Source organism: Mustelus asterias, chromosome 7 (assembly GCF_964213995.1).
Source record: "Mustelus asterias chromosome 7, sMusAst1.hap1.1, whole genome shotgun sequence".
In the NCBI taxonomy this organism is placed as follows: domain Eukaryota; kingdom Metazoa; phylum Chordata; class Chondrichthyes; order Carcharhiniformes; family Triakidae; genus Mustelus; species Mustelus asterias.
In genome coordinates, this window is record NC_135807.1 from 79,506,063 (window position 1) to 79,524,107 (window position 18,045).

Here is an 18,045-nt window from a genome sequence, read left to right on the forward strand (position 1 = left end):
GAATACTGTGAATTCAGGGATGTCTTGATCAACATCATTATGTACAGACTAGTGTGCAAAAACTGGGCACACAGCAGCAGATTGCTGGAGCAAAGACATAAAGTTCAGAAATTGTGGCAGAAAGGGGCAGATCGAATGTGCTTGTTGCAGAAAGAAACAATGGGCGGGATTTTACGGCCTTGCTCATCATAAAACAGTAAAATCCCACCTGAGGTCAATGGACCTTTCCATGGTCTGCCCTCACCTGCTCCAATTCCCATGGTGGGCGGGATGGTAAAATTCCAGCCAATAAGTTGGAACTACAAAAAACAAGAATCGAATGCATCATATGGAAAACCAAATAAGGGAAAAAGTGTGCATGTAGTACAAAAAGGGCATGAAAATGGACTAAATTGGAAGATGAATTGTCATAAAACGTACTGACTATTGCTGGTGCCACAAACTGTTACTGGTCACTCTTTACTGGACAGATAGCCGGTGAAAATGGAGGTGAATACTGGAGCAGCAGTTTCATTGGTAGCAGAAATAGGAAAACTACAACATATTGCCTTGAAACTTTTGAAGATAATATTAAAAACCTACACTGGAGAAGTGGCTCCGTTGAGGGGCTATATCGATGTAAATGTGCAATTGAATGGACTTGTCCCTGCACAATGTTAAAGGAAACAATCCAGATTAATGGAGAGAACTTGGCTGGAAAAAATCAAATTAAACTGGGCCAAGGTAAATCTTGTGTCAGATTATGAAGCAGGTCTACCGAAGATTTTAAGGAAGCACATCATTGTCTTTAATGGGGAGCTGAGAAGCATGAAGGAATTCTTAGTCAAGTTAACAATTAAGGAGGAAAGTCAAGCCACATGCTTAAAGGCTAGGTCAGTGCCATACACAATCAGGCCTAACATAAAGGCAGAATTTGAACGGCTTGTTCTAATTAGTTAGGACAGGAGTCCTCAAACCCGTTAATGTGAGCGATTGAGCCACGCCGATGATGAAGAAAAATGATTGGTATGCATTTGTGGTGATTTTAAAGTCACTATCAATGCAGTACAGTGTACCCTCTATCTCTGATTGATGATTTATTTGCTATGTTGACTGGAGGCCAACACCTCAGTAAAATTGATTTTCCTCAAGCTTATCTTCAGATCAATGTGGATCCAGATTCACAACAATATTTGACAATCGTGACAGAGGGCTATTCTGATATAAAAGACTTCCATTTGACATCATGCCCCCCATCTGCATTTTTCCAATGAGCCATGGAAAAAAATTCAAAGTGGATTAGAAAGAGTCCAATGTTACTTAGGTGATATCCTAATACTAGAAAGAATGAGGAAGAACATCTTCACAACCCAAATATCACACAGAGGCTAAAATATTATGGATTAAGTGTATGGAAAGATAAATGTGAATTTTGCCAATTTTCTATTGAATATCTGGGTCATGTCACAGTCGCAAAGGGACTCCACAAATCACCTTTAAAAGTCAAATCAACTTGGTTCTTTTTTGGGCTTATTAAACTATTATGGAAAGTTTGTCCCTAATCTGGAGACCATCCTTAAGCCTTTACACAACTTATTGTGTCAAAACAGGCAATAGGAATGGGTGGATCAGTGCGAGAAGGCCTTCATACAAGTTAAGGAGGCATTATTAAAGTTCTCCCCAAAGCTGGATAGTTACCTTTAATGACCTGCAGGGACAAGTCTGCAGTCTGTCCATTTAGCTGCTCGTTTACATTGATACGGCCCCTAAACATTTCTCCAATATAGATTTTTATTGTTACTTTTGAGGGTTTAAGGCAATATGTTGTAGTTTTTTTTAGTAAAAGGTTTCTGGTACCAACAAAACTGCTGCTCTGGTGTCCACCTCCACTTTCACCAGTTGTCCATCCAGTGAAGTAGTGACTCAGTAACGGTTTGTTGCATCCACAATGGCCAGTACATTCAACAACAGTTCATCATTTGACTGTGACTCTGGTACTTTTTCATGTCCTTTTTGTATCCCATGGGTCCTTTTTGCCTTGATAGGTTTCCCATTTGATACACTTGGTTCTTGCTTTCTATAATTCTTGTTTGGAATTTGTTGCTTCTTTCTCAAAAGTGCATGTTCAATGTGCCCCCTTTTATCACAATTCCTACATTTTGTATCTTTGCACCAGTAGTCAGTTGCTGTGCCCAGTTTTTGCACATTGGTGGCAATTTCAAAGCTATGTCTATATTTGGGTTTCAGCCGATACTTCATGGACTTTAATGTCAAGCTTAATTGTTGGGCTTCTTATTTGCTAATTCCATAGATATCACAACTCCTGAAGTCTTCTTTAGATTTATGTTGCTTTCTATACACAGGCTTTTCGAAATAGCTTCACTTCTTAATCCACACACTAGTCGATCTCCAATGGTGTTGTTCAAGTCATCCCTGAATTCAAAGTATTCAACTAATTTCTTTAAAATAGCTATGAACTTTGTGATTGATTCACCTTCTTGTTGGTTATGTTTATGAAACCTGAACATTTCGGCGATGACCAAAAGTTTAGTTGACTCTGCAATAATCCATTATCTCATCATAGGTTTTTGAGTCTGGCTTTTCCGAACAAAGCCCCATCATCAATTATTGCAATAAAAACATACATAACTTATGAATGGTTCATGACTTTGCTCTTGGGATCCTCCATGGTATAGGATAGCTCTGAGCTGGTGTGATAGCTTACTTTCAGAAGCCACCCCAACTCCATTAAAATTGCACTGGGGGAGGGGGATTCTGAAATGCCCACTCCGGAATGCAGCCAGCCAGGTCAGGATTGCTGCATGTGGGTTCACTACCCTTATCCCAGCAGAGAGTGTGAGTGTGGGGTGTAGGGGGGAGGGCCTCTGGGGTTGTCTGCAATGATATTGTTCCTTCTTGCAACTTGAACATTTTTTAAGGTAAATGATTCCACGAAAACAAATGGAGATTTTTAGTGTAGAATTTCTCCAAAAACTCTAGCGGATTATGGTTTGTGTAAATCATAGTCTCTCTGGCATTACTGCAAATGTATATTTCAAACTGTTACAAAGCCAAAACAAGACTAAGCACTTTATAATTGTGGAGTACTTTCATTGAAATTTTTCTCGAAATATAACAAACTGGATGCTTTACATTAGCATCATGATCGTGTAATAATAAGATTCCCACACCCACATCACTGGCATCAATTGCTATCTTGAATAGTTTGTGGATATTTGGAGCAGTCAAAGGCTCATTTATCAAGACAGCCTTTAATCTCTCACAGGCAGGCTCGCAAGAATCTGTCCTGTCGTATTTAACTTTCTTCTTCAATAAGTTTGTTAATGGATCAGCTGCTGTGCTGAAATTCGGGACAATCTTCCTGTAAAATCCACACATTCTGAGAAACTACAGTATTTCTTATTTGGTTTTAGAAACAGGAAAGTCTATAATTGCTTGATATATGGCTTCTCCGAGACATTGATTCATAGAATCCATAGAGCCATAGAATCTCTACATTGTAAAAGGAGGCCATTTGGCCCATCCAGTCTGTACCAACTCCCAAAAGAGCATCTTCCCCAGGCTCAGCCTCCCACCCTATGCCCATAACCTCGTTCATTTACCATGGCTAATCTACCTAACCTACACATCTCTGGACACTAAGGGGAAATTTAGAATGACCAATCCACCCTAATCTGCACATCTTTAGACTGTGGGTGGAAACCGGAGCACCCAGAGGAAACCCACGCAGACATGGGGAAGAGTGTGCAAACTCCACACAGTCACCCAAGGCCAGAATTGAACTCAGGTCTCGGACACTGTGAGGAAGCAGTGCTAACCACTGTGCCACCTTGTCACCCCACAACATTCCCCAAATAAATTAATTTGGCCTTGGCAAATTCACTTTTCACCAAATTTATCACTCAGTCAGCTTTTTGCAGTCTCCCAATTACAGTAATTCATGGAAGAATTTCCTATGTTTTTTCCAAGTGTCACTGTGGATCAATAAATTGTCAATATATACAACATAGTGTGATAGTCCATTATTAACTCAATTTGTTTATCTTTGAAAAGAACTGGTGTATTCTTCTATCTGAATAGCATACGTTAAATTGATATAGGCTGTCTGCAGTTCTAAAAGCAGAAGTTTCCCTGGCTATCTCTGTTAGTGGCACTTGCTAATACTGCATATTTTTAATATGTAAATCTTATTAATGGACTCTGAGTTTCCAACTCTATCAATGTAGTCTTCAATGCATAATGTAAGATAAGAATCTGTTTTTGTTACAAAAGTCAATGTAAAATCTTTGAGTTTAGTCAGACTTTTGTATGAATACAACTAGTGAACTCCAACAGCCTTGACACAGTTCAATTATACCATTGTACAACATGAAATTGGTTTCTTTGTCTGACTCGAGACAATTTCTCAGTGTTCAATCTATAAGGAATTTGTTTAATGGGTGGAGTACCTCGCATATCAACATCATGCATAGAAAGTTCATTCTAATCTAATTCTACACAGTGACTCTCATTCTTTTAGCGATTCGACTATGTCATTCTGAGACTCTACTCAGATATGGTTTAATATTTTGTAATATTTTTTAACACCACTGCACTGCCTAACCTTATTACAGGGGTTCAGTTTGAACATTTTGAGCTTCTGTCTTATCATCTGAACCCTCATGTGTAGTCATATCACTGTCTTCCTTCTTTACAAACTGAAGTACACTTCTTGGTTGTTTATCCTCACTGTCATAATATTGTCTCAGCATATTCATGGAACACACTTGTTGAATTTTCCTTCTATCTGGTTTACTAATAATATAGTTTCCCTCATTAAGTTTGTTTTCATCTGAATAAGATCTACTAAATTTAGCCTTCAGTGAATAGATAATAGAACCCTGCATAGATAATAGAACCAAAATCTTATCCCCAGGTTTAAAAGTGCATTCTTCAGCTGTCTTACTTGCTTGCTTTTAATTACTTGTTCAGAAACCTTAAAGTGTTTTCAGGAAACTGTACATACTTTTGACAGTTTGTTTTGGAATTTGGATGCTTAATCTAAAAGAATAAATTCCTCTTCGTGATCCATAAATTTCTCTTTAATAAATTTAAGTGGTCCTCTCACTTCACATCCATAGACTAATTCACAGGAACTGAATCCCTCTGTTGACTCAATATGTGCATCCCGAATTGCAAACAATAAAAATGAAATTCCTCTATCCCAATCCTCTGGCTATGGTCTTTAAGGTTTGATAGCCTCTTTCCAAGTCTTTTGGGAACTGTGGATTATATGCATTTATCAAAGTTGCTTTATTCTTAAACTAAATAGTTTTCAGAAACACATGTGGCATAGAATTTTGACCCTTGGTCAGATTGAACTCTTTGGGTAATCCAAATCTCATTAAAAATAAAATTAACCCTTCATTTACCATCCTTGCAGTAATCTTTCTGAAGTAAATGCCCTCTGGGAACCTTGTAGACAAATCCTCTCCCTATCTCTTCAGGTACCATGCCCTATGAGGGTGGTGACAACCATGGGCCTCCAGCTAATCATGATCTGGAGATGTGGATCATCTTCATTAGTGGTACATTCATCCAGGTTTAGAGGCTTTTTAGAAAGATCATTTTTTGTCTAACCTAATCTCTTTTACCATTGATCTTTCTCATCAGCATTAATCTTTCTAAGTCATTATTTTTTACTTTAAAAAATTCTAATGGTCTCGTCCTGATCTTGGTCAGTAGAGTTCTTTTGGTCTTAGATTTTATTAACACCTTTACATGACAGTGTGACTTGTCCAAGATATCTTCATTATTCGCCTCAAAAATCATAACTCTGGAGCTTCGATTTTTCTCTGCATTGCTTCACTGATTGTCTAACACTCACTTCCATGTTTCAAAATGGTGTGATGTAGCATTCCAGATTCTCAGCTTTGTTTCATGGCTAATTTTAAGTTCATAATCTTTCTAATTTTTTGAAATGCATCTTTGGCCATCCAATCATTTGTCTTATTTCTCGGTTGCACTTTCCATTCAATGTTAACATACTTCCTAGGTAACAATGTTTGTCTAGCTTCTCACTCTTCACTGTGACCTTACATTCTGATATGATTTTCCTCTGAGATACTGCAAGAAATTTTGTTCTCCTAAAATTTATGCTCAGCCCTTTCTTCTCACGTTTATTCACTACTCTATCCAAAATCTTTTGCCGTTTCTCGCCAGAGTCAGCAATAAGAATGGTGTAATCAGCATATTTTATATTATTAAAGTTTTAACCTCCAGATCCATGACGGCTAAAAGATATTGATATTCCATTTTAGTTTATGCAAGAATCCCATGCAATCCACTAGAACCCTACAAAACAGTTAATCAAAAGAATGCATAGGGATCAATGGAGTTGTTTTAACTGATGGCTGGGATTTTCCTACCATCTGGCAATTGTGGCATGTATTGCAGAATTCCACCACATCTTGTGGAAACCTGATCGGTAAAAATGTTTCATTACTTTAACCTGACTGACTGAAATTCCATGGGCATCCTTAAAATTTCCCTGCATTAACCAGGAGGGACAACAACCTTACAGAATCACAGAATTGTTACAGTACAGAAGGGGGTTATTCAGCCCATCATGTCTGTGCCAGCTCTCTGAATGAGCAGTTCACCTAATTTGATAGATTAATATTGCTTCCTCATCTGCTGGTCTTTGCAGAGATCCCTATTTCCTTGTTAGTATATCATTTTTAGGTAATAACACCCAGGAATCTTTTCTGATTCTTCCTCAGAGCACTGTTTGAAATAATCCCTGCAAACCAAGTACTACCAAACTCGGGGTAAATTAGCGAAGACTGATTAAATAAGTCAGCCTCATTCTATTCATGTCTTTTACCCTCATACAGCTTCCCAAACAAAGTCCTAATTGAGGCCTAAATGGATAATCAAATACTTGAATTATTCTGCCTTTCAGTTAACTTTGCTTCACCCTGTCTCACCTTACCACTCTGAGACCTTGTTATGATGTAATCTGGGAACAATCCAGAATGTTCCTTCTTCAAACTCTATTTCTCTCACTTCAACTGGCTCTCTTTAAACTCTTGGAGATACTAATACTATATCACCTGCCAAATCACCTCTTCAAAAAATTTACCTCTTTAATGGGCAAACTAGGTACAACCCAAACATTCACTCCCTCCGCCATTGATGCACAGTGGCAACAATGTGTACCATCTACAAGGTACACTGCAACAACTCACTAAGACTGCTTCAACAGCATCTTGCAAACCCATAGCCCTATCACCGATAAGGTCAAAGGCAACAGATGCATGGGATCACCATCACTTGTAAGTTCCCCTCCAAGCCATTCACCATCCTGACTTGGAACTATTTCACTGTTCCATCACTGTTGCTGGATCAAAATCCTGGAACTCCCTTCCTAAAGGCACCATGGGTGTACCTACATCACATGGACTGCAGCAGTTTAAGAAGTTCACCACCATTTCTCAAGGGCAATTAGGGATGGGCAATAATGTTGGCCACAGTCCATGAACAAATAAATATAACATTTCCTACAATGACCAACACACTTCAAAGTTTTCTAAGTCCATAGACCAGAATAAAGACCATGATCAGTGATATGCCTGAAATCACGATGCCAGGAGTGAGATTCAGGTTTCCCAGGGTTAAAAAGGGCAGGCTAGCCACTAGACTCCCATCCCTGGGAGAGTGTTGTGGTCAAGCCCTTGTCCCAGCCTGAGAACAACCCAACCCCCAGGTTCCTTGAGGACACTCCCTCTGCAGCCTGGCAGTGGGCACTGTGCTTGCCTCCTCAAGTCCAACGCGACTGGCCAGGATATCACTAAAAGGGGGCTGTGCACCATTGGCACTGTAGTGGAGGGCAAGGGGCTGAGAGGAGCCTGATGGGGTTTGGGCCACCTTCATCCCTGTGTGTTTTGAGAGGGGTGGGGGATGGACCCATGATTTTTCATTATTCATGAGAGTTTGGTGGTGCTCCTCTGGTCGGTGGCGGGGGGGCGGTCACCATTTCCATGGTGGTGGGGAGGGGGGCTTTTCTCTCTGTGCGGAGATCGGGGCAACCTTTAAAAATGGTGCCCAGATCTCGGTGAAGGTAGACTGGCCGGCATAACTCCCATTCTGCATATTTTTTACATGCCTCAGGTGGGTGAATCCCACCTGGAAGACGCTCCCAACACCAGGCGGAAACACTCTGTGTTTCCTGCTGATTGCAGCACTTAGTTTTCTTCTGGAGAATCACAGCTATTATCTCTGAACTCCGCCCTCAGTGAATTTAGGCACTAAGTGAAGAGTCATTGTTAAATCAAAACTCAAAAGTCAAAAACATTTTTCAGTTCAATTTGCGGTAGTCTTTTTTCCCTTGCTGCCTTTTTCAAGTTCAATTTCAAACTTCTGCATTTCTCTTCCATTTTCCTTTTCTTCTAATTCAAGCTGTTTCATCTGCAATGGAATCCTAACTAACTCACGCTGTAATTTATTTGGATGAATCCTTTCTTCTTCAAATTCCAAATGCAGTGCCACTGCATCAATTACTTCTGCTTTTTTAGCCCTGCTTTTATCTCCACCTTCAAATTTCCTGCTAATTCTATTAACCTAACCCTGGTTAATTGTTGCAAATCACTCAGTGATAAATCTTCCCTTTCCAGAAAATTCTTCGCCACTGACAAAGCCACTCTGCTACTCACTTTGTACAGTAAAATTCACCGTGAAGTCCTGTTAGCCTAAATTGTAGCCAATACGCCAGCTCACCCATCACAATCTGTGAATTTGTGATTCCACTAGTCCCCAATTGTTATGGTCTTGTTAGAGATCAGTTACACGTTTAATATTTTTTAGAATCTGAAAGCCCAGGTAACAAAGTTCACAGTTTAAAACAAAATAATTTTACTGCACCAAGATCAAAGAATATGTATCCGAATAATTCCACTCTAATTTAAATTTACAGTCACAAAGATATTAAAGGTAAAATAAACTCAGCTATTTATAACCAAAACCAAACACCTACACCACACCAAAACCCCAGTTAAATATTTATCAAAAACTGGAAGATTAACTGATTAGTCTGAATACTGCTTCAAAGGTTTGTATAAGTGCTGAGATTTCTTGGGCCTTCCACTTACTTCTGGTAATGTTACCTCTTCAAATCTCCTCCAACCACCCTCTGGTTGCAAACTCCCTATTCAACACAGGTGTCTCTAGCAACTCAAGTGTAGCCACCTTCAGTCAGAACTCTTCTGGTTCTAATATTCTTCAACTATATAGGCCTGCATCAAAAACTCACTCTCCCTCTCCTCAGCTTGGCTATACCAGAGGTCCAACTCACTGACCCAGGTCTTCTGGTCAGCATCATTGCTGTGCATATTGCCAATGCCCATGAAGATTTCTGTGACCCAAACACATTGCATTATTTGAGCCAGGATCAGAATTCCCGATTGAAATCTGATCCCAACTATAGCAGCAATAGGTAGGTGAGGCAGAGCAATGTGATGGACACGCCATATTTTTACAACATTAACTGTCATATTCAGTTAAGTTTTTAAAAGTTCTCAAGTACTCCAGTTAGTTAGTGCACGAGTGAGTGAGTGGGTATCCAGGCGAGATGTTGGGCATGTTGGTGAGACAATGGGCAGCGGGCAAGAGGTTGGGTGGTCATGCAGGTGAGAGGATGGGTGAGTAAGTGAGTGAGTAGTTGGGTCAGGTGGTGGGTTATGATGGGAGAGTCAGGTTGGTTCAAGGAAGCAGTCAATTTGAGTCAGTGAAATAATGGTGGAAGAGTCGGGTCAGGTTGGCTGGGTAGTCAGGTCAGATCCGGGGTTTGTTCAAAGAGAGAGTCAGATCGGGTTAGGTTTGGGATGAAGGTCAGTTTGTGTGGGCTGTGGTGGGAGAGATAGTTGAGACGGGTCGAGTCGGCATTTAAGGGTGGGAGAGGGTATTAATGGTTTGATGGAGGGAGAGTGAGTCAAGTTGGGTTTCAGTTATGGTGTTCAGTTTGGTTAACCTGACCAATCATGGAATTAGATCAGGTAGTAACCAGCGTAACATTTCCATTGTAAGTTCCTGGGTAAGTCCCAGGTTTTTGGCCCAAGACTCTGACACCAGCTCATAGTCAGAGACATTCATGGAAAGTCCAGGGGTAGCAGAAATCAGCCATTTGGAAGTTTAAACTTCCCATGCAACTCCAGTGCATTTGTCTGCACCAGGATTACCACAGGCGCCTGATATGCATCTCCCAACTTAAGTTCAGATTTCGACGATACATATACCAGACTAGTAACCTTCAGTTAATAAACTTTTTAAACTCTTCGCTAAGAAACCAGATTTCAACTGAATACTTCTTGAGAGAAATACTTCCTTTTCTCCAGCTTGTTTTAAACCCTAAAACTAAACTGCTTGAACACAGAACCCACCCCATACATCAAGTTATTTTTTATCTATATTGCTTTCTTCCAGGAAATCTGGTCACATGTTCATTTACTGCATCCATAAATCTGACCCGAGAGTAACTTAGTTAGGGACTATCACACCAACATGTTTTTCGTCAAATACACATGAGCTATCTCAATCCAAAGTATATAATTGTTCATTATTCTGTACCACAATCCCCTTGCAGTAAAGGCCCCTCCTGTGGACACTGGTCACAGACAAAATTGGCCACACCAGAGATCAATGTTGAGAGATTTTGTTGATTTTGTTGGTTCAAAAAAGCGCTTCAAAGTGCATTAATTTTCTAAAGCGGAAAGGTACTATTGGGCACCTTATAAGAGCTGCTTCATGTCAAGAAATATTTAATTTACTAAGAAACTGTCTAATCTACATCAATGAAACAATTTAGTGGCTCAGTATAGCATTTAAAATCATTTCCAATGCTTTCTTGTTACTTCTAGGTGGAGCACTGAGCACACTTATATTTTTGTTGACAAACCCATTTTCAGCTATATTAATAAAGCTGTCCCAAAACCCACTTTCAACTGTATTAATACAACTGGACTTAACTGATTACCACTCTTAAATAAAGAAATATTATTTAATGAAAAAAAATATATGTTTCACTACGCTGTCTCATTGTGCTGGTTCAGAAAGATTTTATATTTGTAACTATGCAAATAAATTTTAGCAGTATCTTAAACTGTAACCCTAATTGCACGCAAAACAGAATCTATGCCATTCTCTTTAAAAAACCTGCCCAGAACTGTAATTATTCTGTGTAAGAGGAAATGCTTTCCATATGGAGTTATATACATGTGCAGAGTTTCTTTCACAGCATTTAAAAATTGAAAATAGAGCCTTGAGCTCAAACAGGTTTTTAAAATCTTCAGCAAGTCCAAGGGCTCTTTCAAAACCTTGTTCCTCACAAAGCTGGACTAACATTCCACTTGGCTTCAAATCAAAATGGTTATGTGATTACACACTCCAGGGAGTCTCATGCCATTTCCCTCCACATTTAGATCAGGACTTGACTCTGGGTTTATACTATAACTGGAAGATTGATGTGAAGGGGAAAGTGCTTTGCTGTGATACTTAATTTGCCAGTGTAAACATAACCCAAATAAAAGTGGACATTCTTACTAAATATCTTTGATACAAGTAAAGCAATGAAGAGAGTAGCCAGAAGAGGGTGATAGATTGAGTAGAAATTTCCGTCAGAGAAGAGCGAGTCCTCCCCTCTTTCAGGAAAAAATATCCTTGTATGGGGACAATTTCCGGCTATTGAATTATTCAATAATTCCAACTCTAAAGCTTACTTATGCATTATATCCCTAACATCATTACTACCACAGCCATTAATTTTGAATAATGTTTGACACCAATTTTCACATCTTGCAATGAGCAATAATCATTTTAATTAATGCAGTAATTTACAAACTTCATTTAAACCAAAAACAGACCTCTCTTTAATTTTCAATTGACTTCCTAAAAATGGAAATGAAACATTCATGTTACAAGACAGTTGCTCCATATATTTGTTTAAAAATTAATCTGGATAGTTATTACAAATGGTGCCCGTAATGATAAGTTAAAAGAATTTTTTTTAAATCCGCCAAATTAAAAGATGGCTTCAAACTATTTTCATAAAAATGTATTTTTTTTATTTGACTCGTTGAAACATGTCACGAAAAATCTTTTAAAACTTTTAAATTTCAGGCATTTAAGTTTTGTGACGAGTTTCAACAAGCCAATAAAAAACTCATTTTTAAAAATGAAAATAGTTCATGGAAACATAGAAAATATTCAAAATATAATAATTGGAAGGATGATACATTCTTTAAATTTATTCGAAATGGATGGTTGTTCTTTTAATGACCATATCAGATAGGATAGTTGGCCGTGTGTACAAATAGATGGTCAGAGCGGGACTCACGTCTTAGTGACTAATACAACAGCCCAGTGTCATCCATCACTCCATGCTCTCCACACAAGAAGTCATTCAAACTGGCCAAAATTGCGAGATTTTCTGCACCGTACCATAAAATTACCACTGAATATTGAGCAAATATTTCATGCAGCTTTTAAAACTAATTTACAAGCTCGTGTCTTAAAGTTGAACTAGTAACACGTTTAAGTCAACCATTTTAGACTGTAATATATTTTACGCTTTTATAAACAATAGAAAAAGTGTGCATTCATTTATTGTAATTGTGAAAGCATCATATTTCACCACTCCTTTTCAATTCATTCTTTCATACGCTGACCAACGTCCGTATAATTACAAAGCAAGAAACAATTGCCCTCATTCAGTGGAAGGAACACACTACAGAACCCACTTTGATTGTGGCATGCCGAGCTGCCCTTTACCTGGACATGTCTGGATGTAATCGTAACAGCAGTCACCAGTACTTTCACATGCTTCGTCGCAGTAGCAAGTCCCGTAAACCCGGTCTATTCTCCAGCCAGTGCTACTGCATCTGTGGTCTCTGCCGTCACAGCATTTGTGAGGTTCCGCGCATCCCGCTTCAGCATTATCCGAAATCCACAGCAATCCGGCCAAGAGAATCAAACTCGCCCGTAAACTCCCCATCGTAATTCTGGCGCCGCAAGTGCAGCAACTGACTGGCTTCTATTTCCAATTTGACAGAGGCGACACTGTGAGACTATCGTGGGTTCCCCCCTCCTAAAATCGAAAATAATTTCAAAGATAATATTCCTCTTAAAGAAAAGTTTCCAGGTATAGTGGGTCCTTTTTCTTTGCAAAAAGCGACTCCAGGAGAACCTGGCCAGGGTTGATCTTTACCGATAAGAGACTACATTCAATTGTGAGAAATGTTGATCTTGCCCAGTGTTAGAGAAAACTTTCGTAATAGTCCCGTGTCTGAGGCTGAAATTACGGAGATTGTCATGTGATGATTTACTGTGATTTGACTCCGATGATGCCAGTGCAAGCAAGGAAAAAAGTTCACTCACAATTCTCTCCAGTGAGAGCGACCAGTTTCTCTCTAATGCCATTCTAACACCGCCCAAAGGAATGTGAACATTTGGTTCCAAGCCACATAAAAGATTCTACAGTGAGAGGGGACTGTCTCGACTTTCTCCTGTCAATGGGAACTCTTTAAAGACAGTACAGGCGTATTTTACAGAATATTAATAACATTTAGATTATTACACATAACGTTGGAGTGGTTCTGGCAGAATCAGTCAGCTTTGGTTCGTTCCAAACCCTACTAACTGGACAGAAAGTCATATTTTATATCATCAATTGGAAAAGCAAAATACTTTACCATATTTTACTCCAACCTAGAAAAATTGGAGTTGCGCAAGGCGGGAGTGAGGGCATCCCCCGCCTGAGGATAATCCCTTTGACTCTTGAAAAGCTTTCCAGGGTCTAAAAGTTCTAAGTCCTTTCCAGTTAGAGGCTCCTTTGCATTATGAAGGTCATTAAGCAATTTTTTCTAGAAAACTTTGCATCAATTGCTTGTTTTAATGCAGGAATGAAAAGCATATTTGCTTATCTGACCAATGCACTGGAAGCCTACAGATGTATAAAAGCTCAGTGCTGCAACAATAGGAAGAACTGGCCCCGTTCTTGATTGTGCATTTAAGTCAGACTATGGCAGGTGACATAGCTGTCACTGTGTTCAAGGTGAAGCCTCGGGGGTGATTCTCCAACCTCACTGCGCTGTTAGTATCGCTCCGATCCCAGAGAATAGCGTGAGCCTAAAAATCTGTTTTGCACCCAGCGCCAAACAGGTTGCGATTCTCCCAGCCCCTATCAAATGGCACGAACTAGTTCACACCCAGAAAGGGCGCAAAGGTGATTAGCACGAGATTGACTGCATTTCAATCGCATTAGCGAGTTTGGCATGTGACCCTTCCCCCTCCCGGAATGCACCTACCTCGACTGTGTGACATCACACCGGTGCGAATCATGACTCTTCCTATAAAGTGTGGTTCCAGTGCAACAGTTGTGAGGGCGAGTGAGGAGGTGAGCTCCACTGAGAACCAAACTGCAGGTTCCAAATGGTGGATCAGCCACTGCCATGGTGCGGGGTGGAGTGGGGGTCCCCTATGGCCGCATCGGCTTGGGGGGGCGCTGGAGCTTGGCCGGGGATGGCGGCTGGGTTGGGACTCATATGGCAAGTATTTCCCCTGCCTGCTGAAAGACCCCCAAGGTGTTGCATATGAGGTTGAGTTCAAATCCCATTAATATCGCACCCATCACCCTGCTACCTGTCAGCTGAAAGGATTATGGTTTACCATGGACATCCCATCACAGGCCCCACCTACAATTACAAGCACCAGATCTGGCAGCTCTCACCCCAATTAAATGAGCTTGGTGGGTGTTAACATGGCTCTTCACGCTGCATGAAATCTACAGCGCTCCCTAAAGTAGGCACCCATCGCAAGGAAGTCAGGAGGGTGCTTCCCTATCATCTGTCCAAACTGCATGCCTGTCTGGAAGCTAGTCCAGGTGGGTGCACACTGGTTTATACCGCAAGGGTGCCTCAATGAGGACCTTCTCACAGCTAACCTTACGCACTATGTGAGTGCCAGAGTGCTGAGCCCAGTCTGCCTCATGCTGCTGCCTATGGCCTGTGGTATCAGGGGTCAATATCTGGGAGTGGCCATCCATATAGGGGGGCAGCTCCATGCCTCACACAGCGACCATGCAACTGCACACTGGGGATGCAGAAGGCATCGTGCCACACCATGTGAGGGGAGGGTACAGCCAAGTGGGACACCATTGACGACCATGTCCATGTCTGCTGAGACAACTGTGGTAATGATTGGCAGCCAATTGAGGTGGCGCATGGCACCAGGGATAGGTGCATTTGCCTGGGTTCAAACATATGGGGACACAGGGTGGTGGGAAGGATTGAGGGGCCTGGGGTAGATAACCTTACGGACTGCCTCTCCCTCTCTTCTTCCCCCACACCCCCAGAGCAACCATGAATTTTAGTGTAGAGCTGGTAGTGGTGCCCATTGGCCCGGGGGGCAGGGGGGTGGTGCAGAAGACGGCGGAGGGGGACACCCATGTCCTGCAATGAGCTGCCAGACACCATGTGCCATCAAAGACTCCACCTGCGCACAGGGACAGTGTGACACCTGTGCCACATCCTTGCGGACCTGGCACCCCATGGGGGAAGAAGACACTTGCTCCCAGTGGCAGTGAAGCTGAGGGCAGCCCTGAACTTCCAGGTCATTCTAGGGCTCAGGCAGTCGTCAGCACACAGGTGCACTTGGGAGATCACAGATGCCCTGTACACCCGGGCAGGCCAATACATCCACCTAGACCCGGGCCAGGCCCAACCAGATGCCTGGGCAGCAGGCTTTGCTGCCATCACCAGCATGACACAGGTGCAGAGGGCTATAGACACCATGCATGTCACCCTGTAGGCACCATGGAATCAGGGAGTTCCCTTTATCAATCACAAAGGTATCCACTCCCTGAATGTCCAGATTGTGTGCAACCACCTTGCCAATGTCATGCAGGTGTGTACCCTTACCTGGTACACAGGGAGCGTGCACGACAGCTACATCCTGGGGTACTCAGCTATTTCTGGGGTATTTGAGGACCACCCCAAGCTGCCAGGATGGCCCGTCAGGGACAAGGGCTACCTGCTGATGTCATGGCTGATGACAGTGGTGTGGAGCCCTGAGGCAGAGACCCTCTACACTGAGGTCTCTGCTGCCCTGCCGTCATCAAGTGGTGCATCGGCCTGCTCAAGATCTGGTTCCCCTGCCTGGACCACTCTTGTGGTGCTCTGCAGTACAGCCCCCGCCCAGATGGTCTCCCGCCTCATGGTGGTTTGCTATTCACTCCACAACATGGCGTAGCATCGGGGTGACATCCTGGAGGAGGCGGATGCTCCTGAGGAGGAGGTGGAACAGGAGGGTGTGGAGGACAAGGTTGAGGAGGATCCAGAGAGTAGGGAACTGGTGGCGGCAAGGGTCAGGCCAGCCAGGAGGACCAGGAAGGCCCTCATCACTGCAAGATTTACCAATGAAGAGGCGTGGTGTCCTGCAGCTCCAACCTCCACCCACGCCCCAGAAGCCTTCAACTCCACCTCCCCCCCTCCTCTTGAAGGGGGTGGGGGGGGAGAGTTACATTGTCATCATACCAGGGTGATGGGCAAGGTTGGCCATGCTAGCAACTGACTTGTTCAGGCAGGAAGGTGATGAAGACTCACTATGAGGCAAGCTGTGATGCTGCCCTGGTGCTGCTGGTCTGACTCGTGCTTGTCCTCCGACTGCTCACGGACGCCCGGGCCCATGTCTGAGTGAGGGTTAGCAGCACCACTGTGCGGTCCAATGCTCCAGGGGAGGGGGCTGGTGGGGGATGATCCGGAGGACTGCAGACTGGGGGCACTATTGGCGAAGATTCAGAAGACGGGAGGGCGTGAGGCCCCATTTGGGGAGGTGTGTGTTGCTTTGGGATGAGCAGCATGGCTTTGGCAGGTCGTGCCTAACAAATTCAATAGCGGGTTTCGGTGAAGCAATTGGGTGTGTGGGTGGGGTGGGTGTGGGGACACATGGGACACTCGCTCGCATTAGTCATGGCATAGAGTATAAAGGAGGGGAGGTCATGCATGGAATGGTGGTCAGGCCACAGCTGGAGTACTGTGTCCAGTTCTGGTCACTTCACTATAGTGAGGGTGTGATTGCAGTGGACAGGTTACTGTCGGAGTCTCCAGGCTGTTGCCTGGGATGGAACGTTGGTGCCATCAGGGGAGATGGGATGGGCTTGGATTGTGTTCTATAATACAGAGGGGGTTGAGGGGGCACATGGTCAAGCTGCATGGGTTCTTGAGGGGTGTGGACAGGGTGTGAAGGGAGCACCTCTTCCCTTGGTTGGGGATTTCACGAGGAGACAAAGTTTTAAGGTATGGGACAGGGATCTCAGGAACAGTTTGTACTTAGCAGATGGCGGAGATCTAGAACTCACTGCCTAGGATTACCTTACAACTGTTACAACGTAGTCGGCTGAGCACTCGGAGTACCGTGGCATCCAGGGATATGGCACAGGTGCTGGCAGATGGGATTTGCATGACTTCAGTGGTAGTCTTCGTCAGTGCAGACTCAGTGGGGGGGAGGCCGAAGGGTCTCTCCTGCACTATATGATGTGGATGAAGCTCCCTGTGGGAGTCAGGTCACAGATAGAGGAGTTGTGGTTGTGGGATGCAATAATCTTTAATTATTATTATTTACAGTGCATTCTATCCCTACCGCAGTGTCCACCTACACCTGTGTCCTCTCGGTGACCCTAGAACTTCTTAATTTTACATGGCCTGCCGCTAGGTCTAGATGACCCCGCAGGATGCACATCAAAGGTGGAGGTGGTCAGTTGTGTTCTGCGCTCCATGGTCTTTCATGCCTTTGGAGAATATTCCCTGGAGGCCCAGGATTAGGGGCACCCCGGCTGACTTTCGGGTGTCACAGATGCAGCCATGCCATCCAGTTCAGCCCGCTGCCTGTGAGATGCACTGGTGTCAAGAAGAGGGAATTTGGAAGGGGTGGGTATAGCTGGGGTCTCCTGAGTGGAAGGCTGAGGCATGGACTCCAGCATTTTCTCCTCCATCGGGTTGCTTGTGGGCCTCTAGGACA

At 42.9% G+C, this 18,045-nt stretch overlaps 1 protein-coding gene across 3 annotated transcripts in view; it reads right to left on the minus strand.

Annotated features, from left to right (window-relative positions):
- The window catches only part of sbspon (somatomedin B and thrombospondin type 1 domain containing), a 49,389-nt gene that overhangs the window by 17,381 nt on the left and 13,963 nt on the right, over window positions 1–18,045 (minus strand). Inside the window, exon 1 of one of the 3 annotated variants that reach the window (XM_078216303.1) lies at window positions 12,802–13,305. The exons of 1 other annotated variant lie outside the window; for it this stretch is intronic. In XM_078216303.1, the coding sequence (XP_078072429.1) occupies window positions 12,802–13,024 (223 nt within the window). In that variant the 5' untranslated portion in view covers window positions 13,025–13,305. Of the gene's footprint in view, window positions 1–12,801; window positions 13,306–18,045 lie in introns of those variants that run through there. One more of the 3 variants, XM_078216302.1, reaches the window with a different exon arrangement.